Source organism: Rhinatrema bivittatum, chromosome 13 (assembly GCF_901001135.1).
Source record: "Rhinatrema bivittatum chromosome 13, aRhiBiv1.1, whole genome shotgun sequence".
In the NCBI taxonomy this organism is placed as follows: domain Eukaryota; kingdom Metazoa; phylum Chordata; class Amphibia; order Gymnophiona; family Rhinatrematidae; genus Rhinatrema; species Rhinatrema bivittatum.
The window spans coordinates 82132401-82150458 of NC_042627.1; the positions used below are offsets into that span (position 1 = coordinate 82132401).

At 48.5% G+C, this 18058-nt stretch overlaps 1 protein-coding gene across 1 annotated transcript in view; it reads left to right on the plus strand.

Annotated features, from left to right (window-relative positions):
* Positions 1-18058, plus strand: part of ADAMTS7 (ADAM metallopeptidase with thrombospondin type 1 motif 7) — a 140495-nt gene that overhangs the window by 118629 nt on the left and 3808 nt on the right. The window contains 3 exon segments of the mRNA XM_029574774.1: positions 3997-4170; positions 5798-5944; positions 12046-12205. Coding sequence (XP_029430634.1) covers positions 3997-4170; positions 5798-5944; positions 12046-12205 — 481 coding nt within the window.

Sequence of the window (18058 nt, forward strand, 5' to 3'; positions counted from 1 at the left end):
GGGGCGCGCTTACCGGGGCCCCCCCAGGGGCTTCCTTGTGTTTGCGCTTGCTACGCTTGCATTTAAGCACCTTACGCAAAAGCAGCGCAAAAACATCTGAAAACGAACCCGATTCGGAGGAATCGTCTCCGGAGCCCTCCCGAGATCGAGACCCCCCCCGGAGCGACCCCCCCCCCGTCAGGCCCCAACTGTGGGGAAAAGCGTGGGAGGCAAGGCCACGGTCCCTACCGGTTTCCGCGCGATTTCTTAGCCTGTGGCCAAGATGGCCGCCACTCCCGCGCTTAGCGGGAAGAGGTCCTGCTGCCTCTCAGCTGAGGCACCGCCGCGCGTTGGCGATCGCGAGGCCCGGGAACGGGCCCCCCGAGGCACCCCCGACGATCCTTCTTCGCCCGGAACGCAAGAAAAAAACACACACAGGCCGTCCCTCGAGAGCCGCGCGCACGCGCCGAGCCACAGGCCCGGCACGAAGAACCACGCGGCATGGCGGCGAAACGCGGCGAGACTGAGGCGCAACGCGGCTGACAGGCCGAGAAAAAGAAAGAAATCAAATCCGCGCCAGCCCCCCCGCGATCGGCGCCTCCCCCCCCCCCGACTGACCAGAGCGGCAGCGCTAGAGAAAACAGAGAGCCGGCACAAGAAATAAAACCAAACCTGTTTTTTGTTTGTTTTTTTTTTTAACTTCACGCTGTCCACGGTCCTGGAGCCCTGTTGCAGGAGGGGTGAGTGAACCGGGCTCCCCGGTGTCACCCCTTGCGCTGCTACTAGAAAGCCGGGTCCTCGACCCTAGCAGCGGCCTCAACCAGGGGGGGTGGTCCCCTCAGAACCTCGCAACCCCCCTGGGAGGCAGGGCGGACAGGACTTCACTCACTAAAAATACAACTTTAAAAGGAAAATTCAATTGAAAGGAAAATCCAAAGAAAAACCTGACTAACAGAATCAGTGCAGGCAGAGGCTGTGACTGCACCTGCACCACCTACTGGAGACAGAGTAAGACTGAGGGGCTGTGGCTGGCACAGGGTCATATATGACTCACACCCACAAGTTTTGCTCTGTCTCCACCTACTGGTGCGGAGTCACAACCCAGGTGTCCTGGACTGATCCTGGTACGTACAGGGAACAGAGAATATCACAATGCCTCTGCATCGCTCCATAGTGCGACCTCATCTTAAGTATTGTGTGCAATTTTGGTCACTATCTAAAAAAAAGCAGAGCTAGACAAGGTAAAGAGAAGGGCAAACAAATGATAAAAGGGTTAGAACAATTTGCCTATGAGGAAAGACTAAAGAGGTCAGGACTCTTCAGCTTGGAGAAGAGATGGCTGAGGGGAGATAGGATAGAGGTCTATAAAATAATGAACAGAATGGAACAAGTGAATGCAAATCAGTTGTTTGCTCTTTCAAAAAGTACAAAGACTAGGAGACATGCAATGAAGTTACTAAGTAGTACATTTAAAACAAATAGGAGAAAATGTTGTTTTACTTAGTGCATAATGAAGCTCTGGAATTTGTTGCCAGAGGACATGGTGAAAGCTGTTAGTGTAGCTGTGTTCTTGGAGGAAATGTCCATAAGCCATTATTAAGCTGGATTTCGGGAAATCTACTGTGTATTTCTGGGACAAGCAGCATGGAATCTATTTACCTTTTGGGATCCTGCCAGATACTTGTGACCTGGATTGGAAACAGCATCCTGGGTTTGATGGACCTTTTGGTCTGACCCAGCATGGCAAATCTTGTTAAGAACATAAGAAGTTGCCATACTGGGTCAGACCAGAAGTCCATCAAGCCCAGCATCCTGTTTCCAATCTAGGTGAGAAGTACCTGGCAGGATCTGAAGGGGTGGAGAGATTCCAAGCTGCTTATCCCATGGATAAGAAGTGGATTTCTGCAACTCCACCTTAATAATGGTTAATGTTAGAGATGCCAGAAAGGGCAGACTGTTGGGTCCCCAGTTTAACAATATAAAAGCAGTGAGAAGGAGAGGAAATAGCAGGTGCTATCGGACCTGGGAAAGGCTCTCCCTGTATTTGGGATTGTCATACTGGACTGGTGAAGGGTCTGATGCCTTCTTATGACATTTCTGGTGAAGGCTTTGCTTTCTCCCCATGATATCTGGGATGTTATAGGGTTTTAATGTATTGTAACCTGCTTAGCACAACAGGTTTGATATAAGCGGGCTATGTTGTACTGGCGAAGGGTCTGCTTTCTTCCCTTGTCCTGTTGGGAAGGGTCTGCTTATTTATATTCTTCCTTTCAGAGGTACTGCAGATATTTCCCTATCCCCAGAGGGCTCATAGTCTGAGTTTGTACTTGAGGCAATGGAGGATGATGTGACTTGCCCAAGGTTGCAAGCAGATTTGAATCATAGCTTCCCTGATTCCTAGCCAACAAGCTACTCCTCCACTCAATATTGCGTTAATGAAGGAACTGACTTCTACCCGTGATCTTCAGGATTGATGTACCTAGTGAAGGGCTCACTTTTTTCCTCATTATCTTCAGGCTTATCATGCTGGGAAAGGGCCTGCTTTCTTCCTATGATCTTCAGGATTATGGTACTGAGGAAGGGTCTGCTTTCCTCCCACGATCTTTGGGATTATCATACATGGGGATCTGCTTTCTTCCCGTGATCATTAGGATTATCGTACTGAGGAAGGGTCTGCTTTCCTCCCAAGATCTTCAGGATTATGGTACTGAGGAAGGGTCTGCTTTTTTCCTATGATCTTCAGGATTATGGTACTGAGGAAGGGTCTGCTTTTTTCCTATGATCTTCAGGATTATGGTACTGAGGAAGGGTCTGCTTTTTTCCTATGATCTTCAGGATTATGGTACTGAGGAAGGGTCTGCTTTTTTCCTATGATCTTCAGGATTATCGTACTGAGGAAGGGTCTGCTTTCCTCCCACGATCTTTGGGATTATCATACATGGGGATCTGCTTTCTTCCCGTGATCATTAGGATTATCGTACTGAGGAAGGGTCTGCTTTCCTCCCAAGATCTTCAGGATTATGGTACTGAGGAAGGGTCTGCTTTTTTCCTATGATCTTCAGGATTATGGTACTGAGGAAGGGTCTGCTTTTTTCCTATGATCTTCAGGATTATGGTACTGAGGAAGGGTCTGCTTTTTTCCTATGATCTTCAGGATTATGGTACTGAGGAAGGGTCTGCTTTTTTCCTATGATCTTCAGGATTATCATACTGAGGAAGGGTCTGCTTTCTTCCCACGATCTTTGGGATTATCATACATGGGGATCTTCTTTCTCCCCATAATCTTTGAGATTATCATATCGGGGAAGGGTCTGCTTCATTCATTTATTAGTTTTCTTTCGTCTTTCTGAAATAGCATTCAAAACAAGTTACAAAATATACAATATAATTACAAATAATAACAGTACAGTTATGATATAACATAAAATGACACTCATTGGCCAGTATAGTAAATCCATCATAGAATAAAATCAGCTCCATATGATCCCTCAATGCTGCTATTCCCAAATCACCCCATCACCATATAGCATCAACTATAAAACTAAATCCCTCACTCCATAATTCTTCCCTTGATCCTTTGAGATTGTTACACTGAGAAAAAGCCTATATTTTATTTATTTTATTTATTTAAAAATGTTTATATACCGCCTTTACAATTCAAAGGAATTAATCAAAACGGTTTACAACCAAACATACATAATGGATAAATTTAAAAAAAAAACGGTTTTCAGCCGAACATACATGATGGATAAAAATAAGGACGAAATAAAAACTGACATTAAAATAATAATACAATAAACATTCATGCCCTACAGCATTAAACAGTGAATTGGGTTGAATCTAAAGTATTATTTCTTATGAATATATCTGTTTGAAAAAAGTAGTGTCAATATGGAAGATAAGTGAATGTTAATTTTGTGAGTTAGAGAGTAAACTGTAAGCTTTCTGAAATAAGTAGGTTTTTAATGATTTTATAAACTGTTGTGTCTTCTCATAATCCTTATCTTTATCACACAGTGCTCAAAAAACTGTGGAGGGGGACTGAAGTTTCGGGATGTGCAATGCATTGACACAAGGGAGCAAAGGCTCCTGAGACCCTTCCATTGCCAGGCTATGCTCTTTAAGCCTTCAGTACAAACCTCCTGCCACCCAGAGCCCTGCATGGAATGGTACACCTCATCCTGGAGAGAGGTAAGAGAGCTGCAAACACAGAAATCCAGCGCGTCAGTGTGTGGCAAGAACAAACTCTCTCTATTAACTGTTGGGCAGTATAGAACCACGCAGATATAGGCAATATTGTGCAGGGTCATTGCAGTTTAAGTGTAGTATAGATCAGTGTTGTGCTATGTAATTGCAGGGTAAGGGTATTGTAGATCAGTGATGTGCTATGTAATTGCACAGTAAATGTAGTGTTGGTTGCAGTGTGCTGTGTAGTATAGGTCAGTGATGTGCTGTGTAATTGCAGTATAATGCTGGTTGTTGTGCGCTGTGTAACTTCAGAATAAGTGTTGTTGGTTGCAGTGTACAATATAATTGCAGGATGAGTGTATTGTAGGTCAGTGTTGTGCTGTGTAATTGCACAGTAAATGTAGTGTTGGTCATGGTGTGCCGTGTAATTGCAGCATGAGTGGAGTGTTGGTAAATATGTGCTGTCTAACTGGTGTGTAAGTGTAGTGTATGTCAGTGGTGTGCAGTGTAACTGCAGCCTAAGTGTAATGTTGGTTGCTGGGTGCTGTGTAACTGCAGCCTAAGTGTAATGTTGATTGCTGGGTGCTGCATAACTGCAGCCTAAGTGTAATGTTGGTTGCTGGGTGCTGCGTAACTGCAGGCTAAGTGTAATGTTGGTTGCTGGGTGCTGCGTAACTGCAGCCTAAGTGTAATGTTGGTTGCTGGGTGCTGCGTAACTGCAGCCTAAGTGTAATGTTGGTTGCTGGGTGCTGCGTAACTGCAGCCTAAGTGTAATGTTGGTGGCTGGGTGCTGCGTAACTGCAGGCTAAGTGTAATGTTGGTTGCTGGGTGCTGCGTAACTGCAGCCTAAGTGTAATTTATTTATTTATTTATTTACAATTCTTATATACCGCACAATGGGTAGGGAACTATCCGTCTAGGCGGTTTACATATTAGAAACATACACAAATAATATTACACTAACATTGCATTCAAACAAATCAGAAAATAAAATTATGTACAAGTACATTAAAATCATAAAATAAGCATAAATACCAGGGACATATAATGTAGTAGGCTTAGTATATGTTGTATGCTTGAGTAAAAAGATAGGTTTTTAACAGTTTCTTGAATTCTATACGACTAATGTTGGTTGCTGGGTGCTGCGAAACTGCAGCCTAAGTGTAATGTTGGTTGCTGGGTGCTGCGTAACTGTGGCCTAAGTGTAATGTTGGTTGCTGGGTGCTGCGTAACTGCAGCCTAAGTGTAATGTTGGTTGCTGGGTGCTGCGTAACTGCAGGCTAAGTGTAATGTTGGTTGCTGGGTGCTGCGTAACTGCAGGCTAAGTGTAATGTTGGTTGCTGGGTGCTGCGTAACTGCAGGGCAGTGCAGTGCAGTACAATGCTTTGCTGATAAATTGCAAGGTAGGTGTAGTGGATGTCACTGGTGTATCTTGTAATTGCAGGATAAGTGTAGGGTATGTCAGTGTGCTGAGTAACTACAGGTTGTTCAGTGAAAGTCACTAGTGTAGCATTGGTCACGGTGTGCTGTGTAGTTAAATTCTAGGCCACATAGGTGCAGTGTCATTCCTAGGACACTATGGCTGAACCTGTGATGTGCAATGATCTCTTTTGACTTTTTTTATTGATAGTGCTCCGAAGCCTGCGGGGGAGGGGAGCAGGAAAGGCTCGTTACCTGTCCAGAGTTGGGACGCTGTGATGACATTTTGAAGCCAAGCACCCTGAGGTCCTGTAACTTGCATCCATGCACCACATGGGTGGTCGGGTCATGGGGAGAGGTGAGTTTTCTGAACGTTTGACTTAAATCAATCATCTTTACAAGATTTTTCCAAAGCCAGATGCTGATAAAAAAGGTAAACGATTCTTTACACTTTGGCTTACACAAGAACCATTGCTTTCTGTCTGGAGCAAACTAAAACACTAGAGTCAGCTTGTTTCTATCAAATTTGGGATTGCTGGTATGGAAGAGGGTGCTATCTAATTGGATAGCAGACTAAGCATGTTTGATGTTAGAAGGGCTTTTCAAGGTTCATCATGTCAGGCCGTGGCCACATCAACGGCGCATCTGAGCTCAGCATCTACAGAAGAGATGTGCAGGCCACCATGTGCTCTCCATGTCCCATAAAGCTTTGCTTACCGATGTGACAGCAGATTTGGGAAGTCCATTCTTCAGGGTCTTTTGGAGCGCTAGATTCAATCTCCAGCCCCTTAAAGTCCATTTTTATCATTTTGGGTGATCTTTCTGTTAAATAAATAAATGGAGTTGTAACCTCCCTAAAGCAGATTGCTGCCCATTTGAGAGGTGGGGGTTATTTCTGCCTTGCTTTTTTAACACAACCCTTAGCTAGGGGCTCCCACCTGCTTGTTTTCAGAGAAAGCAAAATTATTTATCTGTAGCTGATGACAGCAATTCATCAGTTACACAAGTTCTCACTCCTCCCTTTCTGGAGTTGAGCATGGGAACTGCTGGGCATGCTCAGAGAGATCTCCCAGAATTCCCTAGAAAGTTTTGGAAACCATTAGGATGACTGGTGACCTACTTTCTTCAGAGAACACCTGCTACAGGTAAGCATCTTCACTTAATGTGAAGTGTGGAATTTTTTGTGTCACCCCCCCCCCCCCCCTTTCAGTCCCACTAGATTAGTTTGTGAAAGTTTGTTTTCCTTTAGAGAACACCAAGAGCGGCTCCCCCTGGCCAAGAGACAGCGCTGGGGCTGTTCCCGGGGCACAGAGTCACCTCGTGCAGGCAGTGCTGCTGGACAAAGTCATCCAGGGAGCTCTGTCTGGGTAACTTTAAACCGTGCCACAGTTATGGGCAAAATATCCCGGAGCTCATCGCTGCTAAGTGCTTTGGACATTTTATTTATTGTGATCGTATTTATTTAAAATTACTTATCCTGCCCAATCAGGGGCGTCTGTGATTAATGACTTTCTTAGAACAGGTGGAGTTAGGACATCTGCTGGTCAATGCGTCCACTCTACTCTGAGCTTGGGCTCCTGCAGGGACTTGGTTCATTGCATGGGAAAAAGGTGAAATGGGGCCTCGAGCAACCAAAGCACTGCATGAGCCTGTGTCCTGGCTGGGCCTGAGGAGGGCGCTGACCAGAAACTAAAGCACTGCATGACCCTGTGTCCTGGCTGGGCCTGAGAAGGGCGCTGACCAGAAACTAAAGCACTGCATGAGCCCGTGTCCTGGCTGGGCCTGAGAAGGGCGCTGACCAGAAACTAAAGCACTGCATGAGCCCGTGTCCTGGCGGGGCCTGAGAAGGGCGCTGACCAGAAACTAAAGCACTGCATGAGCCCGTGTCCTGTGGGGCCTGAGAAGGGCGCTGACCAGAAACTAAAGCACTGCATGACCCCGTGTCCTGGCGGGGCCTGAGAAGGGCGCTGACCAGAAACTAAAGCACTGAATGAGCCCGTGTCCTGGCAGGGCCTGAGAAGGGCGCTGACCAGAAACTAAAGCACTGCATGAGCCCGTGTCCTGGGGGCCTGAGAAGGGCGCTGACCAGAAACTAAAGCACTGCATGAGCCCGTGTCCTGGCTGGGCCTGAGAAGGGCGCTGACCAGAAACTAAAGCACTGCATGAGCCCGTGTCCTGGCTGGGCCTGAGAAGGGCGCTGACCAGAAACTAAAGCACTGCATGAGCCCGTGTCCTGGCAGGGCCTGAGAAGGGTGCTGACCAGAAACTAAAGCACTGCATGAGCCCGTGTCCTGGCTGGGCCTGAGAAGGGCGCTGACCAGAAACTAAAGCACTGCATGACCCTGTGTCCCGGCTGGGCCTGAGAAGGGCGCTGACCAGAAACTAAAGCACTGCATGAGCCCGTGTCCTGTGGGGCCTGAGAATGGCGCTGACCAGAAACTAAAGCACTGCATGAGCCCGTGTCCTGGCTGGGCCTGAGAAGGGCGCTGACCAGAAACTAAAGCACTGCATGAGCCCGTGTCCTGTGGGGCCTGAGAAGGGCGCTGACCAGAAACTAAAGCACTGCATGAGCCCGTGTCCTGGCTGGGCCTGAGAAGGGCACTGACCAGAAACTAAAGCACTGCATGAGCCCGTGTCCTGGCTGGGCCTGAGAAGGGCACTGACCAGAAACTAAAGCACTGCATGAGCCCGTGTCCTGGCTGGGCCTGAGAAGGGCGCTGACCCGAAACTAAAGCACTGCATGAGCCCGTGTCCTGTGGGGCCTGAGAATGGCGCTGACCAGAAACTAAAGCACTGCATGAGCCCGTGTCCTGGCTGGGCCTGAGAAGGGCGCTGACCAGAAACTAAAGCAGTGCATGAGCCCGTGTCCCGGCTGGGCCTGAGAAGGGCGCTGACCAGAAACTAAAGCACTGCATGAGCCCGTGTCCTGGCTGGGCCTGAGAAGGGCGCTGACCAGAAACTAAAGCACTGCATGAGCCCATGTCCTGGCTGGGTCTGAGAAGGGCACTGACCAGAAACTAAAGCACTGCATGACCCCGTGTCCCGGCTGGGCCTGAGAAGGGCACTGACCAGAAACTAAAGCACTGCATGAGCCCGTGTCCCGGCTGGGCCTGAGAAGGGCGCTGACCAGAAACTAAAGCACTGCATGAGCCCGTGTCCCGGCTGGGCCTGAGAAGGGCACTGACCAGAAACTAAAGCACTGCATGACCCCGTGTCCTGTGGGGCCTGAGAAGGGCGCTGACCAGAAACTAAAGCACTGCATGACCCCGTGTCCCGGCTGGGCCTGAGAAGGGCGCTGACCAGAAACTAAAGCACTGCATGACCCCGTGTCCTGTGGGGCCTGAGAAGGGCGCTGACCAGAAACTAAAGCACTGCATGACCCCGTGTCCTGGCAGGGCCTGAGAAGGGCGCTGACCAGAAACTAAAGCACTGCATGAGCCCGTGTCCTGGCTGGGCCTGAGAAGGGCGCTGACCAGAAACTAAAGCAGTGCATGAGCCCGTGTCCTGGCTGGGCCTGAGAAGGGCGCTGACCAGAAACTAAAGCAGTGCATGAGCCCGTGTCCTGGCTGGGCCTGAGAAGGGCGCTGACCAGAAACTAAAGCAGTGCATGAGCCCGTGTCCTGGCTGGGCCTGAGAAGGGCGCTGACCAGAAACTAAAGCAGTGCATGAGCCCGTGTCCCGGCTGGGCCTGAGAAGGGCGCTGACCAGAAACTAAAGCAGTGCATGAGCCCGTGTCCTGGCTGGGCCTGAGAAGGGCGCTGACCAGAAACTAAAGCAGTGCATGAGCCCGTGTCCTGGCTGGGCCTGAGAAGGGCGCTGACCAGAAACTAAAGCAGTGCATGAGCCCGTGTCCTGGCTGGGCCTGAGAAGGGCGCTGACCAGAAACTAAAGCAGTGCATGAGCCCGTGTCCTGGCGGGGCCTGAGAAGGGCGCTGACCAGAAACTAAAGCACTGCATGACCCCGTGTCCCGGCTGGGATTGAGAAGGGCGCTGACCAGAAACTAAAGCAGTGCATGAGCCCGTGTCCTGGCTGGGCCTGAGAAGGGCGCTGACCAGAAACTAAAGCAGTGCATGAGCCCGTGTCCTGGCGGGGCCTGAGAAGGGCGCTGACCAGAAACTAAAGCACTGCATGACCCCGTGTCCCGGCTGGGCCTGAGAAGGGCGCTGACCGGAAACTAAAGCACTGCATGAGCCCATGTCCCGGCTGGGCTTGAGAAGGGCGCTGACCAGAAACTAAAGCACTGCATGAGCCCGTGTCCCGGCTGGGCTTGAGAAGGGCGCTGACCAGAAACTAAAGCACTGCATGAGCCCGTGTCCCGGCTGGGCCTGAGAAGGGCGCTGACCAGAAACTAAAGCACTGCATGAGCCCGTGTCCTGTGGGGCCTGAGAAGGGCGCTGACCAGAAACTAAAGCACTGCATGAGCCCGTGTCCTGGCAGGGCCTGAGAAGGGCGCTGACCAGAAACTAAAGCAGTGCATGAGCCCGTGTCCTGGCAGGGCCTGAGAAGGGCGCTGACCAGAAACTAAAGCAGTGCATGAGCCCGTGTCCTGGCTGGGCCTGAGAAGGGTGCTGACCAGAAACTAAAGCAGTGCATGAGCCCGTGTCCTGGCTGGGCCTGAGAAGGGCGCTGACCAGAAACTAAAGCACTGCATGAGCCCATGTCCCGGCTGGGCCTGAGAAGGGCACTGACCAGAAACTAAAGCACTGCATGACCCCGTGTCCTGTGGGGCCTGAGAAGGGCGCTGACCAGAAACTAAAGCACTGCATGAGCCCGTGTCCTGTGGGGCCTGAGAAGGGCGCTGACCAGAAACTAAAGCACTGCATGACCCCGTGTCCTGGCAGGGCCTGAGAAGGGCGCTGACCAGAAACTAAAGCAGTGCATGAGCCCGTGTCCTGGCAGGGCCTGAGAAGGGCGCTGACCAGAAACTAAAGCAGTGCATGAGCCCGTGTCCTGGCTGGGCCTGAGAAGGGCGCTGACCAGAAACTAAAGCAGTGCATGAGCCCGTGTCCTGGCTGGGCCTGAGAAGGGCGCTGACCAGAAACTAAAGCAGTGCATGAGCCCGTGTCCTGGCTGGGCCTGAGAAGGGCGCTGACCAGAAACTAAAGCACTGCATGAGCCCGTGTCCTGGCTGGGCCTGAGAAGGGCACTGACCAGAAACTAAAGCACTGCATGACCCTGTGTCCTGTGGGGCCTGAGAAGGGCGCTGACCAGAAACTAAAGCACTGCATGACCCCGTGTCCCGGCTGGGCCTGAGAAGGGCGCTGACCAGAAACTAAAGCACTGCATGACCCCGTGTCCTGTGGGGCCTGAGAAGGGCGCTGACCAGAAACTAAAGCACTGCATGAGCCCGTGTCCTGGCTGGGCCTGAGAAGGGCGCTGACCGGAAACTAAAGCACTGCATGAGCTCGTGTCCTGGCAGGGCCTGAGAAGGGCGCTGACCAGAAACTAAAGCACTGCATGACCCCGTGTCCTGGCTGGGCCTGAGAAGGGCGCTGACCAGAAGAGCTCCTGCACTGGCAACATTTGGAGGAGAATTCTCAAAGCCAATTATGCCCACATTAATCGAGTTTCTGAAATTTCCAGCCCTCAGGGGGGCTAAAATTCCCTGTGTTGTTCCACAGGCTTCTTTGTTCTTTTAACCATCAGGAGAGGAGACATTCCGAAGGGCGTGGTTAGGTCAGGGGAGGAGGCGTAACCAGGGGGCGTGGCTAGGTCAGGGGAGGAGGCGTAACCAGGGGGCGTGGATAGGTCAGGGGAGGGGGTGTAACCAGGGGGCGTGGATAGGTCAAGGGAGGGGGTGTAACCAGGGGGCATGGTTAGGTCAAGGGAGTGGGTGTAACCAGTGGGCGTGGCTAGGTCAGGGGAGGAGGCATAACCAGGGGGCGTGGATAGGTCAGGGGAGGGGGTGTAACCAGGGGGCGTGGCTAGGTCAGGGGAGGAGGCGTAACCAGGGGACGTGGATAGGTCAGGGGAGGGGGTGTAACCAGGGGGCGTGGATAGGTCAGGGGAGGGGGTGTAACCAGGGGGCGTGGATAGGTCAAGGGAGGGGGTGTAACCAGGGGGCGTGGTTAGGTCAAGGGAGGGGGTGTAACCAGGGGGCGTGGCTAGGTCAGGGGAGGAGGCGTAACCAGGGGGCATGGTTAGGTCAGGAGAGGAGGCGTAACCAGGGGGCGTGGTTAGGTCAGGGGAGGAAAGTAATTTATGTAGATCACATTTTCCATGAAGAAAGCAGCTGCAAGTCTCCAAGAGAAGGTTCAAAATGCACAATCTGCAAGTAAAATGCGCCCACAGTCTCTGTCACAGAGCAGACAGTTTGAAAATTTCCCCAAATCTACTTTTGAATATTTTTACCAAATTACAAATGCTTCCATTTTTGGGGAGATGTGGTTTTACATCTCAGGAGGGCCCTGCCGCAGGTTGCATTGCTTACTGGCGTGTCCCTCTCTCTCTTGGCACAGTGCACAGCTTCCTGCGGAGGTGGCGTACAGCGTCGGCTGGTGAAGTGTGTGAACACCCAGACCGGGGACACAGAGGAGGACCCTAGCAAGTGTGACCATGAGGTGTGGCCAGAAAACACCCAGAAGTGCAACCCCCAGGACTGCAACAACACAGACTCAAGTGAGCGCATTCCCCCACCCCCTGATCTCCCTCGCTCTCCTGCTGCCGTTGGCTCTAAGCGATCTCTAACCATGCTCTGTATGAAGGGATTCCTCTCTGTCAATTACGCAAGCTCTGACAGCTTGCATAATTGACCAGGCGGGCAGTGCTACCAGAAGCTTCGCTCCTCTGCTCCGTTACATCACCTCTTTTTGACATTTTTCTCTCTTCTTTCAGATGAAATTATTCAGTAATACATTTAATTTAAAATAATTTATAGCCCACCGTTCCTAATTAAAAACCACAACAAGGCACAGAGCACATACTCATTTTTCTGTTATATAATTGTTGTGTGTGTTAAAGCCATCAGTCATGGTAGGTACATTACGTAAACAAGCAGCCTCCATGACCAGGAACCTTCCATCAGTTACCACGTCTAATAAATGATTAAAGAGCCAAATTTCCACACCTTCGTTAAGTTCCGGCCTAAGGTCTCGAGGAAGACCCTTCCAAAGGCTTGGTACTGAGGCAGAGAGGCTCTCTTTCTCAGCTTGCCAAGTCTTAAAACCTATAAGAAGGTTGACAGATAGCTCCTTGACCAACCTAAGGGCCCAAAATGGCTCATAGCAGAACATTTTTTCTTTCAGCTACTTCCTCTCAAGAGCTAAAGAATTTTATCATGGCCTATACCTGCCTGTGGGATTTCAGGGCCTGTCCAGAACTGGCTTGAATCCAATTTATGCAGTCGTTCTCGTTAAAATTGGCACGAGACCTTCCCAATGGCATTCTGTGCCCACCAGAGTCCCCAGGGATCTGCCTAATCTTTGCTTCTTAGCTCCCATTGGCAAGATCTTTGCAGGACTCTGTGTGGCCTACAGAATCTATGCAGATGATGTACAGTTTTTTTTATTCATTTACAGTCCTGGTCAGAAACCTCTGCCTTGTCACTTTACCTGTCTACAATAAAAATGTTGGATGTTTCATAATAAGCTTTCACTTAATCTTAATCGCATCCGTGATTCATCTAATCATATCTATCTGAAAGATGGAACCTCTAATAATTGAGATGTCTATCTCAGTGATCTCATTGGTTGATATATTTTTAAGTCTGAATTAAACACTGGAGAAACTATTCCATTGGTATCCTTGAAAACAAATAATAGAGCCCTAAACTTGTTATGCCATATTATAAGGGGCCAATGATATTGTTTCAAAATCAGAAAAATATGTTGATGCATAGGAGTACCAGAAATAATTTGCACCACTGAGTTTTTGATATATTGAAGCGCCTGTGGCATAGTTTGTGTTGCGAGTGGGCACGAGGCCTGATCATTGGGGAAAGCACGAGCCCTTGGACCACAGCACAACCTCAGGGTGAGGCTCCAAGGTATGTACCGTGGGAAGAGAGCGTATCTGGGCCTGTGCTAGAAAGAAGCTCGGAAGTATTAGGAGACTTGGAACACTCGGACTCCGCTGAACCTGCACGCACAGAAGTGAGACCCAGCAAAGCAATGCTGGTTTCTGAGGTAGCCCTCCGGCCACTTTCAGACCTGCCACTTGGGAACAGCTTGTGTGTCAGGACAGATGGAGGTTGAGGATGGAAGATGACTCTGGAGACAAGGACATGACGACGGGTACTGATGACTTGAACTTAACTTGGAATGAGAAACATGGAGATCTGCTGATTGGACAAGGTCCACGAGACCGGAAGTAGGAAACCGGAGCATCAGAACGAGGATAGCCTCCGAGGATTTGAACCAGAGAAGATGGATTTGAAATGAGAAACATGGCTTGGAACGAGGAACATTGCTTGGAACAAGGTACAAAGAGATCTGCTGGGTGGATAAACTCCACGAGACTGGAACTAGGAAACCATAGCATCAGAACGAGGATGGCCTCTGAGGATTTGAATCAGAGAAGAAGAGACTTGGAAGCAGGCCTTGTGTTATGAGGCACCCTATTCAGCCCACCATGGGCTGGTCATGGACCATGACGATGGCATACCTGTGGCAACTTGGAATCAGGAATTTCTGCAGTGACACAGCCACCGTGGCTGGTCGTGGACTATGTGCTGACACACGAAGAAACTCAGGAACTTGACAAGATGAAGACATGGGAGACTTGGCCCCAGGACCTTCACAGCCTACCTTGGGCTGGTCATGGTCTCTGTTTGCCTGTCTGTCCTGGGTCTTGCAGTGCAGTTATTGTTCTGCGTTTGTTTCTAGGCATCCTTTTGTTTCTCGTTGTTCCAGTAGCCAGCTCTGCCCTCGTGGGTGCCTTTTTGTTCCCGTATGAACTTCTTGCCAAGTCCTGCCAGCCACCAGAACCTGAGAGTTCAACGCAAGAGGGAGCTGGCTGATCAGACAGAAGATGTTCCTGGATACAGTCCCACTCCTGTTCTGGGGGTTACTCTTACTGTCATAGTAGAACAGAGGATACTATGGGGGAGTGCAGTCTCTACTGGATCCCAGTGCAGTCTCGGGGGTTTGGAGGTTCTGGGGGGGGAGAAGACATGGAGCCATTCTTTAACTTGTAATTGCTTGGAGGGCCACGATGGCCTGGCAGGGGAGGGGGAGGATTGGGGAAATACTTGTTGGCTAACAGGTTTGGGGATTTTTGGCTTAACCAGTCATCACTTACAATTTAACCAGTTATATTATATTTATGTGGGTACACACGTTCCTGGATAACTTCAGATTTATTCTCCCAGCGAATAGACTTAGCCAACCAGCGCTGTTATTCAGCCCCGGACGCACTCACACAAACCAATACAAAGACTTTGCTTCACACCCTTCCCATACAATTAACAATGCTCCAGCTCATAAGGGCCAAGCCACCATGACATTTTTCTTTTAAAGTAAAAAACATTTTTTAACTTTTTATTTAACAAGCAGAAACACACAAATCACAAATCAGCAAATTATCGTTTACTCTACACATTTCAGGCTTTTCTCTCGGTCCACCAATGTCATCAGATATATGCAAAGCAAGCAAAAAAGTCCGGACTTGAAGCGTTAGCATGCGAGGGCTTAGGGATCCTCTCTTGGGGGTGGGTGTGTGTGTGTGTCTGTCTGTCTGTCTGTCTATGTGTGTAAAGGGGGTGTGTGTGTAGGTGTGTGTGTGTGTAGAGGGGTGTGTGTGTGTGTCTGTCTGTCTATGTGTGTAGAGGGTGTGTGTGTGTGTGCCTGTCTGTCTGTGTGTGTGTGTGTGTCTGTCTGTCTATGTGTGTAGAGGGTGTGTGTGTGTGTGTGTCTGTGCGTGTGTGTGTGTTTGTGTCTGTGCGTGTGTGTGTGTTTGTGTCTGTGCATCTCTGTGTGTGTGTCTGTGTGTGTGTGTCTGTCTGTGTGTGTGTTTGTGTCTGTGCGTCTCTGTGTGTGTGTCTGTGTATGTGTGTAGAGGGGTGTGTCTGTGTGTGTGTGTCTGTCTGTGTGTGTGTGTGTCTGTGCGTCTCTGTGTGTGTGTGTGTGTGTCTGTCTTTTTGTTCTGTAGGAGCGGGTGCTGCTTAGCAACAGCCTGGTCCTTCCTACGCACAACCGCGGAGGACGCATTCTTTAAATTCCCAGGCTACAGGCTGTGTCACATCTCATGTACTGCCAGGCTTCAGTGCATAGCTTGGAAAGCTTCAAAGCAGCAGAAACACAGAGAGGTTGATATTCAAAGGCAGTAACAGGAATTACTTCAGGTTTTCAATATCTTTGCCAGATACATTTTAGATAAGCCATCGTGTAGATACAATTTCTCTGAATAACGTCTCGTGTTTCAGGTTACTCCAAGGCAGACTTGACTTATCCGGCTAATGCTGATATTTAGAGTAAAGCGAGCAAGGTTAACGATATCTGGGAATGAGTTCCTGGACTACTAATATTAACCAGTTAAGTAGTGATGCCAGCAAAAGGAATGTGAGAGTCTTCCTTTGGCATCGCTGGGAGGCAAACTTTCCATGGCAGTAAGGGGTTTGGGTACCCTAGGCAAACCTTACAGCCTGGCGCCCCCTCCCCATACACAATTTTAATTTATGCATTTATAGCAACATATTTTACATGAAAAGTGACATTCTGAGGTAAAATTAATATACAAGTTGTTGTGATAATTTCATGCACTGTTGTGATGCCAACAAGAAAACTTTGCATCTTGGAATTCATATGGCCTCATACCTATTGTGATATATTTCGGCACGATCCTCCCGTATCAACACAATACTATCTGCCAACACTCAACGAATAACAACCCTACCTATGAAAAAGAATACCACAAATATTACACCAGAATCTAAAATATCAATACACCTCCTATCAGGAAAACAGAACAGGCCAAGCTACTACAGATCCCTACATGCTAAAAGAATGCTTCATCTCAGTCTTTGCATGCAGAACACAAACCCTCACCAAATACAGAATAAAGCCACATAAACTATAAATAGAAATGTGCAGACAAAAACTGAACTGTAGAACACATCACACCAGACTCTATACAGTGTAACAATGGAAAAACAACAATTTCACCATTCCTCATGAAACAAATCAATAAAATCAAGATATATAAATCATGAATCATAATTATAAAATCATACTAATAAAATAATTTCAAAACAGCTGATGAATAGAATATCCAATAATTAAAGACTCATGCAAATTTTGAAAGCTTTACCAAACACACCAATAAAATATTTCAAACAGCAGACACATCACATACTACCCAATAATTAAAATGGTAGTCAATCAAGAGAAATGAACTTAAAAAGTTTGACATCCCTGAAGCCTGCTTTCCCATCCCTTCCTCCCAGGCTACTGAAAATTGTTTAGTGTGGCTACCACTTGCACTTCTCTTTTCCTCCAGAAATCAATCTTCAGTTCTGAAGGACCCCAGAGTCCTGAAAGAACTAAAAAAATTCAATTGCAGATCTGTTACTATCATTAAAATCGTCCATTGTACAGGAGGGTGACCAGTGTAAGCCAAGACTTTAAAAAGGGCACAAGGGATGATCCAGGAAACTATAGACCGGTGAGTCTGACTTTAGTGTCAGAAAAAATCATGGAAACTATTGTAAAGATAAAAATCACAGAGCCTATAGGAAGATCTGGTTTCATGGGACACTGCCAGCATGGATTTACCCAAGGGAAGGCTTGCCTCTCAAATCTGCTTTATTTTTTGAAGGGTTTACTAAACGTGGATAATATAGTGTATCTGGATTTTCAGAAGAAGTAAGACAAAGTTCATGTCATGATTCTGCCTGCTATGCAGCATCCCCACCAGCCGAGATCACCAGCGAGCCTCGCTCACAGCTGCTCTATCCACCCCCTCACAGATCACATGACACAGCAGTTCCAGCACTACATAACCTAGTCTGTCCATTCCCTCCTTGCCTCGTCATCGAGTCCCCTCAGCAACTTGACCTGGCCATCCTTGTCTTGTTTCCCTGTGAATTATGACTGTGTGGTAGCAGCAGGGGATCATCTTAGTTTTTGGGTAATTACCAGGTTCTTATGGCCTAGATTGGCCACTGTTGGAAACAGGATGCTGGGCTTGATGGACCCTTGGTCTGACCCAGCATGGCAATTTTATTTATTTATCTATTTATTTGAAGAGTTTTATATACCGTTATTCGGAAAAGCCATCATAACGGTTTACATAGTGAACAGGATTTTTAACATGGAGGTTTTGAGATATCATAGCATATTGCAATTACAGTAATAAACATAACCTAACAAATCTCTGAACAAATATAAGGTTGGATGTGGAGGGAGGTAAGTTTGGTTGAGAATTAGGGTTATAAGTTCATTTGAGAGTTGGTATGAGCAGATGATTGGGGGTCCGTGAAGAATTTGCGAAACAGTAAAGTTTTTAGGTCTTTTTTGAAGGTTTTTATACTGTGTT